At 36.3% G+C, this 24,704-nt stretch overlaps 1 protein-coding gene across 2 annotated transcripts in view; it reads right to left on the bottom strand.

Moving 5' to 3' along the window:
* Positions 1–24,704, bottom strand: part of ITPR2 (inositol 1,4,5-trisphosphate receptor type 2) — a 2,416,542-nt gene that overhangs the window by 1,832,352 nt on the left and 559,486 nt on the right. For both annotated transcript variants that reach the window (XM_044087657.1, XM_044087658.1), the window contains exon 5: positions 17,688–17,846. In XM_044087657.1, the coding sequence (XP_043943592.1) occupies positions 17,688–17,846 (159 nt within the window). The remainder of the gene's footprint in view (positions 1–17,687; positions 17,847–24,704) is intronic.

Genomic DNA, 24,704 nt, shown 5'->3' with positions numbered 1-24,704 from the left:
ATAATGAACTAAGTCCTATAGCCAACCATTTTCATAAAATGTTTGGGGTTTCAGATTGTGGTTTAACTTTTTGTGTACTTGCAAAACCCTTTCTACCTAGAGGGGGCAATTATACTGGTAAATTACTTAAGTTGGAAACTAGAATGATATTTAAATTTCAAACTTTAATGCTCCATGGTTTAAATCAAGACTTAGGGATTTGAAAGGTTTAAATAAGGAGCAGGGTATTCAATGGTCAAGTATTTATGCTATTTATTTTCATATTTATATATTTAATTTTATTTAATTTTATATGAACTATGAACTATTTGTATATTTGTGTGTTTAAATAATATTTGTATATTTATATGACTTTGAGATATTTAAGTGTATAAATAATATTTTTGGTTGTATACACTGATTGTGATTTAAATTAATGTAATTGAATTATTGGATCCTGTTAAGTGGCTGTTTGTATAGTATATAAGTCAGCTGAAACTGTTACACTGTGATCCTTGAAGGCAAACTGCCGAGGTGCCAGATCACTGTTGCTGAATAAAGAAGAAAAGGTGCTGGTGTAATATTGTGTTTTTTGGTTTGACTTTTTGCTGTTTGTGTGCTTCCATAACCAGTGGAGTTCTACAGGGATCGCTTCTGGAACTCTTACTGTTCGGAATCTACTTCTCCAAAGTATAGGCTAAAACTAAAGGACTGTGGCTGACAAAGTTTGTTGATGACTGCAAACTGGGAGCTATCATTGAAAAAAAATGTACTATCAAACCCTTTGGCAAAGGTAATGTTCCTGCAAACTCCAGTGGAGTTCTACAGGGATCGCTTCTGGAACCCTTACTGTTCGGAATCTACTTCTCCAAAGTATAGGCTAAAACTAAAGGACTGTGGCTGACAAAGTTTGTTGATGAGTGCAAACTGGGAGCTATCATTGAAAAAAAAAAAGCACTATCAAACCCTTTGGCAAAGGTAATGTTCCTGCAAACTGCCACATTAATAGCAAAACCCTAAGCACACAGTGTCTGGGCACACAGGTCGACAGCAACCTTAACTTCAATCACCATGTCTCCACAGTGGTAAGAAGGGCATTTATATTGCTCATCTCATAAGTAAGGGCATTGCCTTCAGGAAAAAAGAGGTTATATAACCTCCATGTACTCAGGCCAATAACAGAGTACAGCATTCCCTTTGGTATGTTCCTTTCCAAACAACTGCAGCAACTGGGGAGTCCACAAAGGTTCCTTACAAAGAAAATTCAGGGTCTTCAAATTTGTCTTATGTGGACAGACTGAAATTATTGTCGCTTTACTCTGTGTCATACAGACTGCTCAGAGGGGAGCTGCGCCTTGCATATAGAGCAATCTCTGACCCAGCGTTAATGAAAATGCTGCACATTCGCAAGTCAAATGGCACACAGGTCATTCACTCAAAGGACCTTAACCTGGTATGTGACATCAACAGAACTTGCTTCAGAGACAGATGTGTCTCACAGGGGTTGCCCCACCTTTGGAACAAGCTTTTTAGTCATGTTAAACATAGCCCCAAGTTGGCCCTATTTAAGCGTAATTTGGATGATTGGATGGGTAACCAGAAATTCACCCCGGGGTTCCACCTGTGTCCCTCTTGGACAGGGGCAATAGGTGCTGATTTTAGTGTCTGCTTGCACCAGACACCCTTGGGAACACAGGTTGAATTTGGCTAGGCTTGTAAGGAACCTGGGGCTGTTAGCCTAGTAACCTCCTATGATCCTGAGTTAGAGGCCTTCCCAGTTTGCATCTTTACAGGACCCAAGCTTCCTGCAGGGAGCACATGGACCTCTGTTGTTTCCTATCACCTCTTCTTAATTTCACATTTCTTCTGCTGGGCTGTGACCAATGCACTAATATGTTTACAATATGTTCACCATGTGTGTGTATTTTAAGCTCTGTTAGTCTCATGTTGAGCTCAGGTTTCTCCCTTGTAATGCAGTGATGACTCATACACTGCCTCTATGGCATTCTGCATACTGCAACAGTGTTTCACAGTTCTTTAGGCCACAGAGTAAGCTTCAGTAACAGTTCTTTATAGTCAATTGACTTACATGATTAACTACTATTATTTGTCTGTCCCTGGGCATCTCCACCATGCATAACAAACTGGTGCATATCTGGACACACCTTGGACTACAGACTGTAGTTATGGTCAGGTATTTTAGTTTTTATTCAACTCCAAAAAGAAGATTAGTTTTAAGACTCAACAAAACATGATTCATTGCAGCAACAATTTTATCAGAACTGCAAAAGAATTTTGGAACTTAATGTATACAGGAAATTATTCAACAGCAGTTTGCTTTTCTAAAAACTGAACTTCTACCTTTTATGTACAAGACAAACACAGAACCTAGGTGGATTACTCCAGCTTTAACCAAAATCAACCACAGCAGCTTGCTTTACAAAAATAGTTTATGCAGCAGCTAATTTCCACATACCTTATTGTAGGTTTTACAACAGCAACCAGGAAGAACAGTTCAACCCGCAGGTTTTAAATGACAAACCAAAAAGACTACTGATCTGCAGGGTTTGTGTACTGCAGAACCACCAGAAAATGCAGTCCTGCTCACACGCTTCGAAACAGTATCACTTAAATGCTTTCTCTTAGCACTTATTCCTGCAGAAATTGCTACTTAGACTTCCAGTCATTTTTCTAAGATTTTCAGAAACACAAAGCTTTCAAATAAAAACAATGCTCCCTAACACTGGTCAAGCATTCTCAAATCCTTTCTTTAATCAAGCTCTGTTTGTTTTTCACAGCTCAGTAGTACAGATCCTCCTTTAAATTATAATCTGAATGAGCCCACACAAACGCACATGCACACACACACACCCATCCATAGACAAATACACACATGTACCCACACCCCCACACAGACATACATACATACATGCACACATATATACATACATAATCACCCACCCATCCATACATACCCACCCACACATACACTGACACCCACACATGTATACATACATACACTCACACATACATTCATACGTACATAATCACCCATACGTACATAACCACCCACCCACACAAATATACACACCCACCCTCACATACATACATAACCACCCACCCAACCATACATACATATCACACATACACAAATACAAGGAAATGCACACACATGCCCGCCCACCCACCTACACAAACACACATCCCCACTCACCCACCCATACATACATACATGCACAACCACCCAACTATCCACCCACCCATACATACACATCCACCCACCCATACATACATACACACGTACATGCACAACCTCCCAACTACCCACCCACCCATACATACACATCCACCCACCCACAGACATACATAGCCACACAGACACTTTTGCTCATTCTAAGCACTTACTTTAGTCCTCTTTAGTGCTGCTTAAAAGTGAGTGACTCCTTCATCGTCAAAGTAACCCAAACTTACAGTAACAGCTTAAGGTTTATACGACATTCCTTTTATAACTATGACACAGCTTGAAATTTAGAAACTCTCCTAGATGAAATAATGCCACTAAGAAATACTGTTTTCAAATATGAAAATTTCAACTCGCAGTTGCAGCTGGTCCAAGAAAATGCTGTTTTTTTTTTTTTTTAATATAAAGTACAAATCTCAAAGAGGAAAGGGTCCTTGATAGGTCGTGTTAGGAAAATACTGCCCATAAAATCCTTACACAGTTTTAAAGATTCTATAGACAATCATTTAGAACCTTTGTGCATGTTAGAAATGTTCAAAAATCCAGTGATTAACAGCTCATTATGAAAAATCTAAGAAAGGCAGTTTAGTAGCAAAGAACTGGAGAAGGGAAAGGATCAAAAGCATTTGTAGTGACCCATATAAGAAATGTCCACTTTTGCTTGCATGCTTTTTACTGTTCAGTCTTTTGGCAGAGGTATCAGTACTACCTTGGTGGGGGATCAATACGCCCTGGTGACTAATGGAAATAAAGAAACCATACAGATAGCTAAAAACAGTAGACATCTGCATGAGGGTTGTCAGAGGGTTGAATCACGGTCATGGTCTGAAGGGACTCAGAGTTGGAGATTTCTCTTGATATCAGGGCATGAGCAAATGTTGTTAAGGCTAAAGTGGCACTATAGGAATGGCTTTGGACTTGTTCTGCTTTGTTTTCTGTATGTACTTTTGGAATATAGGGAAATGTAGAAAAAATAGTAAATGAATCCTGGGTCACATCTTAACTAGAGAAACCCTACAATGCTCCACAAAGGCGGGACAAGAGAAAATGTTGCTGCATTTGGTGCTGGTTGGGGAGGGAAAGAGGTCAGAGCAGGGTTAACCCAAAGAATAATACAGCGCCTGTGCTACTGAGAGGCTAAGAGCATACTTGTGAGGCAACCATAAGTGGCAACTGAGTCTGACCATCACAGAACTGGCTTCCCCAGGAATGGGTTGGCAATCAGAAAGCTGCTTATGATGCAGTCCACTGTTACACACCCTAACTACTTCTCAAGAAAGACAGTGTAAGAGCGAGTTCCTGTCCCTTGTTTATATACCAAACCACTGCTATGTTGTTAATGTAAACAGCTTTAACCACCTGGGACTGTGAGTCATTAAAGGCCTGCAGTGTGAGGAAAACTACCTGCATTATCAGAGCACTGATGTGCAAACTGGCCTCTGACTATGACCATATACCTTTGACAGGCTGCCACAACAGAAATAGAGACTTGGAATAGATGGTCACAGGTAGGTCTGGTGAGTAAAACCACTACACAAGATGTAATTTGGAAACCCTGGAATACTTATTGAGCAATGAGATCTACTAAATAGGACAAGTGAACATTTAAGGTACACTAAGGAACTCTCATGTGCAACCAGGTGAAGAGAATGAGGTAAATGGCTGCAACAATCAGACCCGATGTGTTAGGCACTGTCCTAAACTGAACAACTTGAGAGACCAACAGTTCATAGGTTCATAGGCGTGTACTAGGCTAATGGCCCTGGAGCCTTTACAAGCCTAGCCCATAGAAGTGCCCTGGCATTATGCCGCCCGATGTTAGCTCCCAGTCCCTTTATCAAGTACAGCCACTGGAGTGATCCCGAGGTGAACTTTATTTCCCATCCACTCATCAAGATTTCTCTTGAAGAGGGCCAGTGAGGTGCTCTGCTTGACATGTATGGGAAGTCTATGCCAGAGCATGGGCAGTGTCTGGGTTATGAACATGTCCCTTCAGAATGTTTTGTTGATTGTGGTAATGGGGTTGAGGTCTCTGGAGCGTGTGGTGTGGAGGGATTGGGATTTGTTTAGATGAACCATTTCTAACAGAACTGGGTCAGACATGGCTTTGTAAGTCAAGCAGAGATTGCCTCTTAGTAGACAATATGAGACGGAGAATAGCTGGAGTTTTCTGAGGTTATCCATGTACATGTGTTTAAGGCCTAGGATCCTCTTCGTGAGGTACTTTTGTGGCCTTTCCAGCTGTTGCATGTGTCTAGTGAGGTACATGCAAAATGGGGCATTACACTTGATGACTGGCCTAATGAGGGAAGAGTAGAGAGAGATGATGACCTCTTTCTTCCTAGATGAAAAACCCTTGGTGATGAGATGTGCCACATAGAAGGACTTTCTGACTACAGTGGCAATGTGGTGGTTGAAGGAGAGGTTGCTGTCAACCTGTATCTCCAGGTCTCTTATAATGCCTTCAGTGTTTAGTGGGCTCCCATCAATGTGGTAATTAGTGGGAACTGAGTTTTTCTCAAAGGGGATGACGATGCATTTTTTTGTTATTAAGCTAAAGGCCATGGTTTTGACACCAGTCATTGGTGTCAGTGAGGCCTTTCTGTAGGATGTCTACATCACTTGGGGAGTTAATAATGACTCCCAGTTTGTAGTCATCTGAAAACTTGGTCAGCCAGAGTCCCTCCGTGTTGACCTGGACTTCTGAGAAGTACATGCCAAACAGGAGAGGACCTAGGACCAATCCCTGTGGGACTCCACTCATGACTGGTTGGCAGTCTGACTTGGAGTCTGCTACTTTCACACTGTGGGTTCTATCTGTGAGCCAATTTGCAACCCACCTAGTGATATAGGGGTTGATGCCTAGTTTGGTGAGTTTATCAATAATTTCTGAGTGAGGAATGGTATCAAAGGCCTTGGCCAGATCGAGGTAGGCTGTAATAACTGCCCTGCCCTCATCCATCGCTCTGGTGACTGACTCAAAGAAGTCAACCAGTATGAGCAGGCATGATCTATCTTTCACAAAACCAAATTGTGTGGGATCGAGAGTTTGGAGATTCCCTATAGCCTTGTTAATTAGGTCTATGATGATGTGTTCCATAGTCTTACATATCAGACTCATCAGGCTAATGGGGCGATAATTCCCAGGGTCTGTAGTCACTCCCCCTTTATGGAACGGGATGAATGTAACAGTGCGCCATTCGGTAGGGACAAAGCCTGAGGTGAGGCTGTGATTGAACAGGGCACATAGATGTGGTGCCAGTTCACTTTGTAGTTCATGTAGAACACATCCAGGGATATTGTCGGGTCCCATGGAAGCTGTATTCTTGGCCTTGGACAATGCAGCTTTAACCTGCGCTGCAGGTTAATGTTGTAATGGAAAGCTCTTATATGTAAGTAGATGATCTCTGTATTATAGAGTGCCTATAGTATCTTAGGTACATCCCATCCAGGGTACTGTTTCAGAAGGCTTTAACTGGGACTTTGAAGTATTGACTGTAATTCCTAAAAACTGAGAGAGACTGAGAAGAGACTCCCAAGTATAAATCATTTCTTTCTTTTTTTTTCTCCTTTCTGTGTTGGAGCAGTTAGAAATCATTCATCTACTTAAGGGCACACCTTCATTTTTTTCTGTTTCACTGCAACTATTTACATCCAATTGATGAGCAATCTGGTGACAGAGGTGAGACTGACTAGCAGAGTGTGAAACAGGTAAAAGCCAACTCCTACCTTGAAGTATAGAAACCATGTGGACTCTTTGGCCGTCTTTACATGGAGGCAAGTATCCTGGATGTTCAAAAAGCACAAGGGTGTTGTAAGTTACGTATAGTGTCCTGCTCAACAAAAAATGAAAAATAAATCTGCAAAGAGCAGATCTCTCTCAAGAGATTTGGTTTTACACTTTCACAGTACAGATTTTGTTTATGAGTTCCCCATATTAAGAATGCCTAGATATGATGCCGTGTGCTATAACCAAATCAGTCGGTAAGATGCAAATGAGTCTTCAAAAGTCATGTACCTATGTTGCTGATGTACATATTGTTTAACTATGAAAAATCATTTTTTAAGGTTTTTGTCACTAAAAGAGGTCAGAGGCAGAGAAGATGGAAAAAAGAAAAAGTATATATGTGCATACATATTTATACATAGATACATACACACACACACACACACACACACACACACACACACACACACACACACACACACACACACACACACACATAATTTCTGCTAAAATGAAGTGTTACGTTTAAGAAGATTCAGGTACTTGCAATAGTTCTATTTTAAAAATTGGAATTATGGGAATATGGATTTGATTCAAGCTTAAAAAAATTAAGGTAAAATTCAAATCCTGTATTTATATGGGGCAAATTCCTCAATACTTTCATGCAGAGAGAATTGACCTATACCTCATTAATAATCTTTCCAGGTCTCTGGACCATGGAGAAAGGGGTTTAACCCCTACCATGACCTCACTCAAAAAAAAAAACTTTATGTAATCAGTACTAGTCACAGCCACTGCAACTAGTACATAATACCATTATTAACACATCATGAGTATGAATGTTATCAAGCATCAGAACAAAAACACCACCCAATCTAATCATTTTGGAATTGTAGCATCAGTGTTAATGATTTATCCTTGCACAAGTATACAAGTTAACAACATATGCAGGGAAAACTCTCCTCTTACTTTTATGTGTGATGTTTATGCCTATAATGTTTATAATGTTGGCTGCAATGTTTTATCAACATTCCCTTTCCATTTTTGTAAGTAGAGCTCCACCTCAAATTTTTTTCTATTATTAAATGTTTCTTCCTTCTTTCTTTTTTTAATCTTGAATCTCATTGAGTTAGATTTAATTACAGTATTCTTACTGGATTGCAGATTAAGCAGACACTACTGCATGAAACTTCATTGTGCTAAACAGAATCAGGTCAAAGTACTGAATTTTGCAACCTACTGACATTTATTCTGTTTGAACCTTTCCTGAAGTCAGAAACTCTCAAACCTGATTTAGAATAATAACATGTACATTTGGAAGGAACACTGCATTCTGTGTATGCTCAGCTAATGATGCATGGCAGTAAAAGTGAGAACAGATATATGTGAGTACATCAAAACACAAAAATTCACTTTCCAGAAAATCCTGTATAAAATGCAATCTCATCGCATCTGTTTTCCAGAAGGAAGCAAAATTACGCTACACAAATCGAGGTAGTAGTGGAGTTCACAAAATAATCTTTTCCATCTTGCTATTAATGCTGTAAGATAATGTTCTAACACACACACACAATTTATTGATGAAACTATGCATTTTTTAACCAGATAACCAAGTGTATAGTCTCAGAGATTAGCAGACTGAGTGATTTTTAAATAGAGCCAGTATTGGAGTTGCCATGGAGATCATAAGGGCATAGGACGGATTTTAGAATGTAATCCACTATCAGAACTGTGCTTGTTGGGGGCGTGGCCAAGATGCCAGATTGCTAGCAGCACTGAGCATTAGCTCTGCTTATAACATTTTTATTTTGACTGGAAATTTAATCTAAATTTGGGAAATACTAATCCAAAAGTATATCAGAGGATTTGTGAATACAGGTCCTTTATTATTTTTCAAAAAATAGTACTAAAACATAATTTTTTATTTTTTCTTCCTGTCAAGAAGTTTTTCCTCAAGAAATCCAAGTATGAGTAACTCGAACTCTCATCAGGACAGTGTGGTAAAGAAGGAGCTGCAAACATCAATAACTACTATTCAAGAACTATCTATAAAAACGGACAAACTAGAGAATAAAATAGATACTATGAAACAAGACTGTAGTAAGCAGCTGGACATTCTTAGTGAAATGGCTAAAAAGCATTCTGAACAAACTGCTTCTATTGAGGAATCTGTAACAGATATGGATGGCAGAGTGATGCAATGTGAAAGTCAAAACGAGTTTCTTTTGAAACAGAATGCAAAACTAACAGAAAAGCTGGAAGACCTAGAAAGTAGGTCACAGAGAAACAACATTAGAATCTATGGAGTACCAGAAAAGGAAGAGGGAACGGATATGATGCACTTTCTTAATAACTGGCTTCCAACAGCATTAAATCTTCCTGAAGCCCTTTCTTTCGGTATAGAAAGGACCTCACCGGTCTCTAGCAAAACCTGCTTCATCAACAGTTTCTCCTAACCCCAGGTCCATCATTCTTAGAGTTTTGTCCTCCTAAGATAAGGATTTGGTTCTGAAGTCTGTGTGGAATAATTCTCCCATCAAGATAAAGGACAAACTCGTTCGTTTTGACAATGACTATACTTCTTCTGTCATATCTAGAAGGAAAGAACGTGTTCCCTTGATAAAATCTCTTAAAAAAGTTAACATCAAAGCACAAATTCTCTTTCCCTCCAGGATAAAAATATTTTACCAGAAGGTGAGAAGATCTTTAGCTCTTTCTCAGAGGCTTTGGACTTTATTCACAAGAAAAAATACTAACTGATATAGAGGACATGGAATAGTATAGACAGAGTCTGAAAAGACATGCAATTAAGAACACTTGGACTGTCAAAGAAAGTGCAAATAAAAAATTAACAGACAAATAGGATTGTTATCAAATAATACTAAATACTTTCTTGCAGAACTCTTTACTTAATATTTTACTGAAATATATACAAAAAGCAAAAATAAAGTGTCTAGTTTACATAATATTTTATTGGAATACAAATGCAAAGCAAAGGTCTTTATTTTGCATAGGCATAGGCATATATCTATTTATGTATGCATGCATACATGCATACATGTATATATATATATATATATATATATATATATATATATATGTGTGTGTGTGTGTATATACATACATATATATATAGTGTGTGTGTGTATGTATATATATATATATATATATATATATATATATATATATATATATATATATGTGTGTGTGTGTGTGTGTGTGTTTGTATGTTCATATGTGTGTGTGTGTGTATATATATATATATATATATATATATATATATATATATATATATGTTTTTTTTTTCTTTCATACCATATGTTTACTATAACCTGGTGCAGTTAACTTTATTATATATTCATTTGGGATACAAAAGTCATGATATCTTACTATTAAGTCATGATTTCCAAAGAAAAGCATTCATGTGTGTAAGTGGTGAGATAACACTTTAGAGTTTACTGTTTAGTCTATTATGATTACACTGTATGGAATCCCCACAACAAAAGTGCCCTTAGGAGATGCTTTAGTTAAGATAGTTTTGGTTTCCTCTTGACATTTTTGGTTCATATCATGATTAATATACATGTCTTTACTTAAAATCTGCATTTCTTAGTGAAATATATCAACATTCAGTGCTTTACATTAACTAAATGCTCTAATTTTAATTCTTAACCTAATTTAGTTTAAGGGATGTAAATTACTGATTTATGGGGAAATCTTACTTTCCTAACATTTTTAGAGAAGGGCTGTTCATGTTTTTTTTTTTCACTGTGGAGGCTGCTCGTGCACTTTTTCTTTCAACTGCTTTTCTTTAGAATGGAGAAAACTTAGTTGTTTGAAATTCCCACCACACATGCTTTTTCTAACCCTCTGTGACTGTTTCTTCATGTGCATGAGCATCTACAGGGAACTAGCAGCAAGCTGGAGAAGCTGGAAGCAAGGATACAGTGAGCGATGACATCACACGACCTTTGAACTCATGCATGACTCGGAAACCAGGACATAAAGTTGAAAATGAAACTAGAAGAAAAAGTAACTGTTTTTTTTTTTCATCTTTTATGCATCTAAAGGTATGGAATCACTTTAAATATGTATTTTTAAGAAGCTAGGACTTTAATGGAGCAATTATTTTACTAGTCTAGTGAGGAAAATTGCATTTTAATGCTACTGTATGTCTGTTGCTTTGAAACACTGAAGTCTGACATTTTACTATTCTTTGCTTTGATAGCATGCCCTAAATGATAATATATTAATATTTGACTACTTAACCAATTTCTTTAATATTGTGACTGCAAAGCTATATATAGGATTGAGTCTCATTTTCCTTTTGCTGCTTTCATGCTTAAGCAACTTTAATCTATATTAGGTATTCTCATTGATGCAGATTTAAAGGAATATAATCAGACTCAGTTGTTATGATACTATGATTCAAATCTTTGTATGACCACATACACTGTAGGAATGGATTGTTAAAATGTTCTAGGTCACTCTATTCTGTTCAGTTAGAATTAATAGACCAACATATGGCCCCCCTCCTTTTTTTCTTCCTTCCTTTCTTCTTTCCATTCATGACTACCAGTCTACTTGAACATATAAAGGTATAAAAAGGGAAGGAGGGAAGGGGAAATAAGTAAACTGGTATAACTACTGTATTGCTATAGTTATAAGCACAAGAGACTGTAATACAGGTATAAAATATAGGTACTTTTCCATTATCGGGGCAACACTTGTAATGAGTGCTCATGGGCTAACATAAGTGTCTCTCTCCTTCAGTTTCCTCAGATTTATGTCTAAACATTTATTAACATTGCATTTCAGCTGCTGCTTCAAACTCACACTTAGCTTATTATTCACAAAGTGATTTATTAACACCAACCAGTATTCATTTAAAATTCCGGTATTTCCACCACATTTTATTGCACATAACATAATTTCAGGAAAATGTCTACATGAATACCATAGAGTTGTACAGAGTCACGTCTTTATTACAAAGCACATTTGGTATAAAGAGAAAATCTGAGTCAATGCAGAAAGGAACAGCAGCTGAAAAGGGCCACTAGAAAGACAATTGAGTGTAAACAGTCTCTACGACCCGTAAGAATTTACCATATAATGGAACATTGCAGCACAAAGTGATAAAAACATTCTGCCTAAACTGAGTGGAACACGTATACCAAGGATACAAGGATCCACTGACAGTGCCACTGCCTTGTCTGCTTTTGTAAATGGTTAAGTGTTCTTATCATTAATAAAGTGCTGGGGTCCATACTGCTAAACTGTCCACAGTTTTGCTCTGTCCAGATTGCTAGCACCAAAAGGTTAAGAGGTGTGCTGAGGTCTAAAAAGTGGCTGGTAATTTATTTACTGCTATTTCCCCTATACTTCTCCGACACAACGTTGTGCATCCCAAATGGGTTGCAGGTATGTAGTTAACACTGCATCAGTAGGTGTGTCCTTCATTCTAATCACTATGGATTTAATAAATAATCCGTAGAACAAGGTGCGGTTTGTTTGGAGAATGGTAGCAACACAGTATAAAGTGCAAATTAAAAAAAAACAAAGCTTACAGCGTAATATAAAGTGCAAATTACAACAGCAATTGTAAGTGCAAGCTAAGAATCCAACCGCTCAAAACATTCATTACAAGTGTTGCCCCGATAATGGAAAAGTACCAAAATATATAGCTATTAGAAGCTTATGCTGATAAAGCAACTAAGTTAATTGGTGAAACTGACTCCTTATTTTCCAATACCTAGTAGTGGTTTACACAATATTACATACAAATCCACTGTGATTGCCTGATGGACTTTACATGTTCATATTTGTTTGAGTTACCTTAGAAATGCTTTACTGTTTTGTATATACTACATTTAAAGCAGAAGCTATTTATGTATGTTTTTGGTGTGTGAGATGGTGTTAAAGGGTGGTTTAGTTAATTTATTAACTAAACCTGGAACTTTAGGTCCCATGTATGTATGTTTACTTAGTTATTGTTTTCAGAATTTGTTTCTAAAGATTTTTGACTCATCCACGATACATAACTTTATGAATTAATTTGTCATTATACATGGAAGGTATTATTGATGCTCTAAATATAACAAATGATATATAAATGCTTATCATTAAATATTAATGGCTTAAATAACAATGTCAAAAGAGCTGGTTTAATTAAATTCATTAAAATGCACAGAACTCAGATAATCTTCTTGCAGGAAACCCACTTGGTGGAGAAGGATTTGCAAAAATTTTCATTTAATGATTTTGCAGTTCTCACTATTTCCTGCTTTAGAGCCAAAAGGAGAGGTACTTTTGCACTGTGGAATAATACTTATACACTACCTAAAATTGTAAACACCTTTTCAGATAAAGGCGGAATGTTAAGCTTAGTAGTGCTAGAAGTTATTAAGAAATGCTTCACACTGGTAAACTCATTTTGGATTCCTGGTCTAGGAACTAAATATTTGAAAAAATACTTGGATCTCATTACTTTACATGCAAAGGGAGAAATTATTCTGGCGGGAGATTTCAACTGCTTGTTATCAGATGAAGACATCTCTAAAAATAGTAAGGTTAAACTAATGACACAAGCTAAAAAGTTAAACAGTTTTATAGCCTCAATGAATTTTAGAGACATACATAATCTAAGAGTTCAAAATTCACTTCAATACACGCATTATTCTTTCCGATTCAGCACACAAACTATTACTGATAAGATTTTTGTGACTAACACTCTTTACTCTAAAATAAGTGATGTTGCAATACAGTCATGTCCACTCTCTAACCACAATGCCTTTTTGTTCAGCTTGACTGTGAAAAAAGATGATATGATCACTTTTCAAAGAATCCCAGCCTATGTTACTAAGTTAAAAGATTTTAAGGAGTGGTTATTAAAAAAAAATAAATGCATTTATGGAAAACAACAATAAAGGTGAAGTAACAGATATCATACTCTGGGATGCATTAAAAGTTCGCATCTTTAGTGGAGTTAAAGCTTGATATTTTCAAAGGAGAAAGGAATGGGACAAGGAACTTTCTGATTTACAAGCCAAAATAGACAAGTTAAAACTAAATTTAAAATCAAATGATAAAGCAGTACTTACTGAAATTTCTAAACTAAACCACGAATACTTAGAAATATTGAATCATAAGGTTGCTATAAGCTTAGAAAAGATTAAACTGCAGTCCTATTCAGTAAACCCCAGGCATTTACATAAACTAGCTATCAGATCCAAACAAATAAGTAAACAAAATCACATTAATGAAATTAAATACAAGAATAATAGCACAATAAAAAGAACAACTGATTTAGGAGGTATATTAGAAGCCTTTAGAAATCATTATCTCAATGACATGCAATCACCACTAGATTCAGACGATGTAATAGATACATCTCTACAAGAAAATATCAAGACTAAACTGTCAAAACAACAAAATAGTACCCAAAATAAACAAATAACCTTAGCAGAAGTGAAAGAACAAGTTAAAAATCTGATTTGAAGGATAATAAAGCCCCAGGGTTAGATGGGATAATCCCAGAAATATATAAAATTATTCCAGAGCACACAATAAAGTTATTATTAACTCATTCCCTCCAGTAGAACTCTCTTGAGTGTATATCTTTAACTCCTAGTGGGCATGGCTTCAGCATTTAAAAATTTAAATCATCACCTTACATTTTTAACAAATACTCATTGACAGAGGTCATATATCAATACAATTGTGTTTGCTATCATGTATGCTTCAATATAAAATTTTCCAATACCTTGTATGTAACATGGTTTTGGAATTATTAATGCAAACATGAACAGGCAATATTTGACGCCTAGAGGAGCAGTAGGGTGTAACTGCAGAAACGCCTGGAGACGTCACTCGGCTGTAATGACACATTCTCCATGGTTAAACAAGACTTAATTTTCCCTCCCTCATGGAAGTACTCAATAATTTCCCCCATTCTGAAACAAAGCAAGGACCCCCAATTATGTGCATCTTATAGACCCATATCATTGTTAAATATTGATTATACAATTCTCATGTCTATCCTGGCCAAAAGACTAAAGAATATATTACCCAATCTAATACACTTTGATCAAACTGGCTTTATCTTACATAGAAAAGTGCATAACAATATTATTAAGCTACTATCCCCCTAATAGATATTGAAAACAAAACCAAGAAACAACTATTATTAGTCTGGATATTGATAAGGCATTTGATTCCCTTAGTTGGTCATACTTACAAAAAAATCTTTAAAGAATTTAACTTTACTTCAGATTTCACTAAACAGACATTAAATATTTATAAGGATTCTAAAGCATTTGTTAAGATTGGTTCATGTCTACCATCCCCAGTAAAAACTCATAAGGGAACTAGACAAGGTTGCCCTCTATTCCCATTATTTTTCGCTTTATCAATGGAACCTTTTGCTTCATTTATTAGAAATAACCCAAATATCAAAGGATTTCAAGTTAATGAGGGATACTGTCCAAAAGTTCAGCTTTTTGCTGACGATATTCTACTAACATCCAGTGGTACAGAAGGCTCTTTCAACATATCATGAATGCCATAACTCTATTTGGAAAAATCTCAGGGCTCAGTTTTAATCAAAATAAAACCAAAACACTTGTAATCAATAAGAAAATAAATAGCAATTTGCAAAAATACAATACATTCAACTGGAAAAATGATACAATAGATTATATAGGAATAAGTATTAAGAATAAGTAGAATGAGGCTATTAAATTTAACTTCACTAAACTGGTAGCTATAATCAGTGACTTGACTAAAAAGTAGAACAAAAAGTTTTTCACCATGGAAGACAGACTTACATTAATAAAAATGATTATTTTGCCCAAGACTTTATTTTACATACAATCATTGATTCTACCTCCTCCTAAGAATTTTTTTAAACAAATAGATTTCCTATTACTAACTTTTCTATGGTTCCCAAAGAAACCAAGAACAGCCTACAAATGGCATGTTACAGCCTGGGACGGTAATGGGATTCGCTATCCCAACATAGAATTATATTCCAAATCTGTTATTATTAACATAATACTACACTGGATTTCATCCATATATACCTCTAGCTGGAAACACCTACATGAAATACATATAACTTCCTCTGAGAACTCAGAAACCCAGTTTAAAGAAACCTTTGGAATTAACAAAATATTATGGATACTTCATTAATATTGCTTATATAATAAGAAATTTTGCCACTTCTCACATGGTAGAATCCAAATATTTTATATTTTCAAAAACATAATAGACAACAATTATAGTTTAAAGAACACCTTTTTCATTACATTTTCCATAGCTTATACACCAGATTGCCTAGATACCTTCAGTATCAATAAGATGTGGAATCTTAAAGAGAATAATCTAAAGTATTGGCACCAGTTTATAGACAATAAGAACATCCAACCATGAACTTTCTCCTAGACAGATATAATTTCTGTCAAGATAATTGGCTCTGTATTCAATCTTTAAGATAGTTTGTTGAAAATAAAGTAAGTGTGTCAATAAATCTGGAAACTGATATTATACCAAGATTGATCCGACTATTCATATGGTGTAAGTTCGATGAACACTGAACATAAATTAAGCATATCACCTGTATATAAAATCCTACAAGAAGACGTGATTACTTTTGACCAAGCTTTTTGGAATTACTCCATAAAGATTAATGGTGAACCTTTATCTAATGATAATAAAAAACACTTATTAAATTCAATAAAAAACACTTCATGATCTTTATATTGGAGACTATATACCTGGAAATATATTCATAGAAGCTTTTACACTCCACACAGAACTGACCTTATAACCAAGAGTAATGAAAGCAAATGCTGGAGGTGTGGTGATATTCTTGGGTTCATATGTTCATCGAATGTAGAACTCTCACACAATAATGGAATGATTTTAGACATTTTTTGCAAAAGCCCTGTGGTCTGATAACTGTAAAATTACTAGCTCTTATTACTAGCTCTTTGATATTATTCAATGTCCCTACCCCAAGTGTAATTCCTAGACATCAGTTACCTGTTCTTTGGTTAATTCTAGCTATTGCTCGAAAAATAATCACATTGAACTGGAAAAATAAGCAAGATCTTATGTTTACTGGGTTTATTCCAATAGCAAAATCTGTATGTAAAAAAGAAATGCAAACTATTTATCAGAGATCATCAAATGTAACACACAAAAGACTATCCTGCCAATAACTGGAGATAATCTTTATGGAGTAATTCCAAAAAGCTTGGTCAAAAGTAATCACGTCTTCTTGTAGGATTTTATATACAGGTGATATGCTTAGATAAATATTGATTATCTTTCTTGGATAAAACAAATGTTTATCATGGATGTTTGTATATAGTATAAATAGTTATTATGTTTTATATTGTTTATTTTTAATACTATGTCCATGTTTATTAACAAAATTTAATAAAAATTGGAAAAAAAGGGAAAAAAAAGAACTGTGCTTGTTACAGATATGCAATCTGAAGAACTATTGTAGAACATCACTAACAATCATATTGCATCTTGCCATATGCTATCGCCTTCCTAGTGACACTTAAGAAGTTGAATTTCTTAATTTCCTGTTCTGCAACATTTAAAATAAAACATGTAAAATTCACATAACTCTTACCAAAACCACAACAGAATGTACATGGTACAATGCTACTATGCACTTTAGCTTTCTCAAAATAAAAATTTGCAGTTTCAACAATTAATGTTACATACATTGTCTCCTTCACTTCTTAATTTCCAGAATGGGTGGATGTAGAACCATGAACCTTCATTGCCTGCTGTATCCAGGGACACCCGCATTGCATTTTTCTCTAGCAGAGCTGGCAGTCTTTTATTGACTGTGAGGTATTTGTTGCTTTTAATGTGCAGTAACTGTAAAAGAAAAAGAAATAAATACAATTACAAACCATTCACACTTGTTTCAAGAATATTTCCCAATATTTCCATGTCTTTTTTGCCAATGGAATAACACTTTTTAGTTTACTTCAGGCCCTACAAATATTTCTGGTTCAAATCATTTTTGCTGTCTGTAAGTACCTGAAGTAGTTTTGAATATGTCAGTTTATAATCGCGCTCCCGATAATTTTTCCTTGTTGCAGGACACTGACTGGCTTTACAAAATAGTTTTTAATGAGAACAAAGAAAGCAATAATCAATATTTATTTTACACAAAAGTACAATAGATAATGTTTTAGTCTACAGCTACACTAACAGAAAGTTCTTGCTATGATGAAGAGACAGCTTCTACTGCTTTCATGGCACATATACCATTTACTAACATCCCCATCACTTCACAGTGATGAGCCTTTGAAAAAACAATGCAAAGGAGGTTCTCGTCTCCATATTTAAACTAGAAATAAGTAGAAAAAACTCTTTTTATATTTTGATTCTAAATTCCAAAAGGGAAAAGAATGTCCCCTGAAGGTGTGATCCTTAACCCATGCACATAATTCCCATAAGGCTTCAAACATGGTCAATCAAAAGTTCTGCAGCTGGAAAAATCTGGTAACTCCCCCCTTCCACTAATGCACACAGTCAAGTTCTGCTGAGTCTAGGTGAAAATAATTGAAAAAGCAGCATGTTCAGTCTTGAATGGAACCTTCCATATATTCCAGGTGATAAAACAGGCCAGTCTTAGGAGTCAGGCCTACCATGGGTGTTGCTCCTGCTGAGTGTCTAAGTAACAAGGGGGCAGTGCTTACTTCATAAGATGCATTCTCAAGGTGGGAGCTTTAACTTACTGTCCACAGTAGATGGCAGACATGGCCCTTAATGGATGATCTTGTTACAACAGGGGACCAAATGTAATGTTAACAACTGATTTACTTCCAAAAGGATATAATCAAGGGATATGCTTCATGTCTCTGGTCTTTTGTCAGTATTCTGGCAAATAATTGGGGTTGTCTGAAGGACCTCTCTACTGATACATGCACTAGATGCTTTCATTCACTACCATCCTCCAAACAGAGAGGTGAGTCAGTCGTATCTCTCTCGCTTGCTCTCCAATGTCAGCTAATGGCCAGGCTTATGTTTTAATTCATGTTCTTTTCCCAGGCAGTGTTATGTGCCCCAGCTCACATTTTGTTAGCCAAACAAAAACATGGAAATTAATTTTTATTTATTTATTTATTTATTTATTTGTTTGTTTATTTCTGTTCTCCACTCTATCTTGTTTTCCTGAAAGTCCTCCTACTGACCTATTTGTTCTCTCAGAGGTAAGGGCCCTACTAATTCCCCTTGGAGTGAGAACTAACAGACAGGAGTGGCACCCTCATTTATGGTGAGAAGTGCAACTTTCTACTTTTAATCCAAGCACCCCCTTGCTGTGACTCTGATTTCAGCATGCATGTGTTTCCACACATGCTGCTAAAGCTGTAGTATTACATTTTGTGAATGTAAGAATGGGTCATGGTCTCCTCCATGGACAAATTGTGGCTATTACTTCACCCATGCTGGTGAACCATGGTTAGTTTCTCCATACTCATGTCTCCCATCCATCCTCTTCCAATGCCTAAGCGATTAGTCAAAGTCTGGCTATGAACAGCAAAGTGAGGACTTCTATCTTGTCACCTATTAAGCTGTTCAGCATACTTAAGGCTTAGGAGGTATGTGTGCCCTTAAAGGCTGGCATTTTATGTTACTGCATGTATTAACCTTCTTTAGAAGACTGATTTTTGGACAAGAAGACAACAGAAGCTACTTGTAGATTTGCCTTCTCTCTCTCTCACTGGGGGGGGGGGGGTCAAAGGATTCACAGCTCTTTTAAAAAATAAATGTTAAGAAAAGACTTTATTTACATAAAAAAACCTCCTGTCAACTTGGTGTGAAGCCATTCAAAAGAGTATCAAAAATGCGAAACACAGAGGAACATCACGTCAAATCCCCCCAAAGATGAATTAAGCAGATTCTTCTATTCACTTTCACTGTTTAAGCCCCTGGGATTTAAATTGCTAGATGATAAAAATAGTATACACTTCTTCATTAACATGTACTCAGTATTACTCCTACTATTTCTGCTACTTAGTGTAGGTAGCGCCAATGTTGTCGCCCTTAAATCATTAACCAGTCCTGCATGTTTTTAAGCGTAGTAGGTAGCAACAGATTTATCTCCCGTCTTAAAAGGTTTAAGGAATTACATAGTGAAAACTCCAGCTTGTCTTGTTTTTTTCTTGCAGTTTTTACTTATTCCTAATGTCTATGACATGCATCTGCATTCATATTTTAAACTTCATAGATTTTTGAACTGTATATAATACAGGTTATGGATCATGCCAGGGCATGAATGACCAACTATTTCACAGGTCTTTTACTATGCAATAGCATTCACAGCCTATCTTTTTGAGAACAGAAACCTACTGGATTTTGAACATTCACATCTCTGTTTCTGTGTGCTGTCAGACAGCACCTAACGCTAGAATGAAAAGAGGCACAATGCCACTGACAGACAAACTGAATTGGGAAGAATCCATGCAGCTAGCTAATTCACAGCTTTAGAAAAAAAATCTGATTTAACCACTGTTTTGTAGCTAGAAAAAATACAGCACTCACTACAGCATGTGTAAAACATGTCAAAGAGCAAATAATCATTGAAAGTCATTGGAATGAAACTGCACTCTCCTGAGACTCTGAAAGTAAGCAATAATTATGAGTACAAGTTTCTGTTTTCAGAAAAACAACCAGGCTGCTCATTATTTTTGGAAGTTAATACTTGTTGTCTCTTTTTAGAATTTCTACAAGTCTTTTTGGTTTATAATACCATGCAGGGAATGGACCCCATTCCTAAGTCAAAGTATGATCAAAGTTCATGAAATGAATATTGTTTCAATCTTTGATGTCAGCCAGAAGTGCTCTTCACAGCACCCACAATATACCCAGTGATGACTCCTGCGATTCATATGGAGTTACATGCATCAGTAACCTATCTAAGCACAACTGTAAATTCTTTATATTCTCTCTGGAAATTCCTGGCTTCTTGCATAATAGTAATGCCTTTCTTACCCTTAGTGGTACACTCTGTAATCTTTATGGCTTCTTTTGTTTCTGACAGTGTTCCTGACAGTACGTTACTTGAGGTTTGGTATTGCATCAGCTGTATACGGATGCATTTCTCTAATATTTTGGAGAGGGGGGGGGGTCGCTATCGGTCTGTAGTTATTAAACTCTGTAGATGTGCCTCCTTGGTGCAGCGATATGATGTAGGATTTTTTCCACAAATGATTCATGGCTTTGCATACTAGACAACCTGACTACGAATCCCTACCACTCAAGTCACAGCAGTCCATGATTAGGGCTTCAGGTTTTAGGCAGCCCTACCAACATTAGTTTAGATTTTAACAACAGCTGTAATTTTTTCCATATTCACAAAAAACTTTCTTTCTGTGCCTCTTTCCTGAGCTCCAACTGTACATACTGCAAGCTACTGGTTGTCCTTCCTTCAGAATTTCCACAGCATAAGTCAAGTTTGTCAGCACAGATGTGTATCTGAAAGCAGGACTCCGATGAGAAGATTATTTTAGACACTAAAATGGGTTTCATTTTCAAGGCATCAGACAGAACCTTCCTAGCTAATGATATACAAGTCAGGTAAGTGGTACTGGGGACCACCTCAAATGAAAGGCTCTGGTTGCTCAACTCCATCAAGTTTAGTTCAAGTACCATATCATTAGCTTTGCCTAACTCTTGCAATCAAGTATGTTTACAGTGCAGGGTTCCTACAGGAGAATCTTCTCTTTCTTTTCATTTCATTTTTTTTGGCCGAAGCTATTGAGGAATTCCAGTGTATTCCATTTATTTTATTTATTTAAAGTCGGGCTTTGTCAAAAATAGAGTGAGGCATTTGTTTAAGGCACACCATAGACACAATAGAAATTTTATCTGGAGTCTGATAATATTTTTTATGAAAGTCACGGCTCTAATTTCCTGATGTAAAGATATGTAGTGTGCTTCCTAGATTTTGTGGTTCTATATGTAGCATTTGCTAGCAGCAGGGCTCCCAATCTTCTAAGAATGACAGTGTAATAGTTTATATAACTCTACCTATCCAGTGCCACAGGAGTGGCCTTAGGTCAACTGGTACCCTAGGCAAAAGGGCTCCATGGCGCCCCCCACACCACCTGGTGCCCCCATCCTGGTCTACCTACACCAAATAAATACTGAAAAAGTGCCCCTGCTACAACGGCGCCCTAGGCAGCCACCTAGCTGGCCTATGCCTAAGGCCAGCTATGAATGCCATATACTGACCCCCTTACAAAGAGAAGGAATCCCATAGCAGCTGCCTTGCCATCTTATCTAATAACATGTGGTCGTATATTATTTATCTGCTGTAAAATCAACATGCCATACATGATACCTATGCAAGTTCATACAAGATTATTTTTAAAAAAGTGGAAGTACACCTGTTTCACTTGCCTTATGTTGGCAAGCATTTTTTTTAAATATTTTCTATGAGGAGGAATGTTACCACATTATGTCACTGTATCACTGGAATGCATTTACTAATGAAAGATCAACAGATGACATACCAAGTTGTTAAAGCTTACATCATTTGCATATGTAATCACAGGACTGACCAAGCCCAAGCATGTGTCTGTGCTTGCTCTTTATTTAATCTGGTGATACTACTGGATTCTGTCTCACCTTTTCATCTATCCCAAGGTTCAGGGACAGACAATACACAATTTAGGGCATTGCAGGTTAAAAAGGAAAACAAAACATGAGTCAGTTGAATGTGCAAAAAGTTTATTAGGACAACCAACAATCTGGAACCTCAGTGACTCATCTTAAATGGCTCTAAAGTTGCATCACACTGTATTCCTTATATAGCAAACAACTAAATCAGTTTAACAATTAACATTTAAACAGATATTAATATCAAGCAGCAAACAAATAAATCCAAACCAGCCCAGAAGTTGAAAATGTTGAAACACAGGTGCCCATTAGGAAGGTAGCTGGAATAAAGAAGCTGAACCACGACAAAGTAAAATCTTTTTTAATACAAAATGGTGAGCGCTTTCGCAATGGTAACCATTGCTTCATCAGACAGTTCATTCAAACAGCAACAGCACTTAAATACTTTAATTCATTACTAGAACAACCAATCCTACCACTCAAAGTTAATTCAGCACTCGGCAGTCAATTAATTACTATGGTTAGGTTTTTCCCTTAGTTAATTGCTGAAGTCAGAAAAACTCTGTTTAAAAACCACATGCACAAAATGTAAAGACAAGAACATGTGGATAAATATAAATAAAATACATAAAAAGTCAATGAATAAATACATACACTCATGTTTCCCATTTAGTAACTACTTATGTGCATAGATATAAGCATAAAAATATATATAAATATATATATATATATATATATATATATATATATATATATATATAAAAGTATTAGCAGTACACACTCAACAACTTAATGAATACATATATTCAGCCTAATAAATGCACATGCTGTCCATTTAGTAAATGCATATGCTTTAATACATACATCTCAACAAATGCATGTCTTTAATGATATCTATGCTAGAAGCAGCTCAAAAAATACTGTCATATTGACCGAAAGCCCTGCATGTGTTTATGTAGTCTTCTCTTGTTAAAATAGTAATATTATTTTTTATTTTATTTTAACTTTCTAGATTTTAGCACTGGCTACAATGGAACACTATCATTCAAACCCAAACCTCTATGTGCTTCTAAATGCAAAATCCATTTTACTTCAATATTTTCGGTAATATTGACTATGTCCCCCATCCTATTGCTGACATTCTTAATGTGTAAAACGTGAAACAAAAATATGTGGTCATCCCCCTTATCCAGTGTATGCTTAACCAAAGCACTATACAGTTGCCCTTTTTTAGTGCAGTAAAGGTAATCCCTTATCTGTTCCCTAAGGTGACTGTTAGTTTTGCCAACATAGAAATGGAAACATATTCTGCAGTGAGCTACATACACTACATTCTTAGTACTGCAATAAGCAGAATTCCTTAGCTCCCATGCACGCCCTGTTTCAGGTTGCTTAAAAAAACTTGATTCATCTATATAAATGTACTGTGTACATTTTCCACATCTATGGGTGCCATTCACTGTGCTATCCATCAGAGCAGGTGTCCTTGGATAACAAAGCTGCTGTTTCAGATTTTTCTTATTTCTAATTACAAAATGTGGTTGTCCACCCACTATGTTGGTAGTATCCTCATCTACTAACAACATATGCCAAATTTGTCGTATGATGGTTTCAAACCTTTTCACATCCCTTGTATATAGTAAAACCATCTGAATGTATGATAATACACTATTCCTAATACCTACCTTGTCACTACCTACTCTATCAGAGAAGTAGGGCTTAGCTTTACCTTTCCTTATGTGCATTGTGGTACACCTTATCAGTTTCATGTTCACTATACCCCCTATTAATGAAACCTGTTCTTAGCTTAGTTAACTCATTTCTATACACTTCCTTTTGACAACATAGATGAGATGTTCTCATTGCCTGACCTCTGATTACATTAGAAAAAATCTTAGGGTTATGCATACTGTTTCTGTGTAGAAAAGATGGCCTGTAACATTGTTTCCTATGTAATTTCGTAATCCATTGGTCATTTTCTCTGTATATGGTAATGTCCAGGAAGTCTAAACTCATCTCAAAACAGTTCATCATAAACTTTTAAATGGTCACTAGGAGTATTTAGGTATGCATATAGGGATTTAAGTTGTTCACCATCACCTT

Source organism: Protopterus annectens, chromosome 11.part0, assembly GCF_019279795.1.
Source record: "Protopterus annectens isolate FY-2018-M chromosome 11.part0, PAN1.0, whole genome shotgun sequence".
NCBI classification, from domain to species: Eukaryota; Metazoa; Chordata; order Ceratodontiformes; family Protopteridae; genus Protopterus; species Protopterus annectens.
This window is presented reverse-complemented; position numbering and strand designations above follow the sequence as displayed.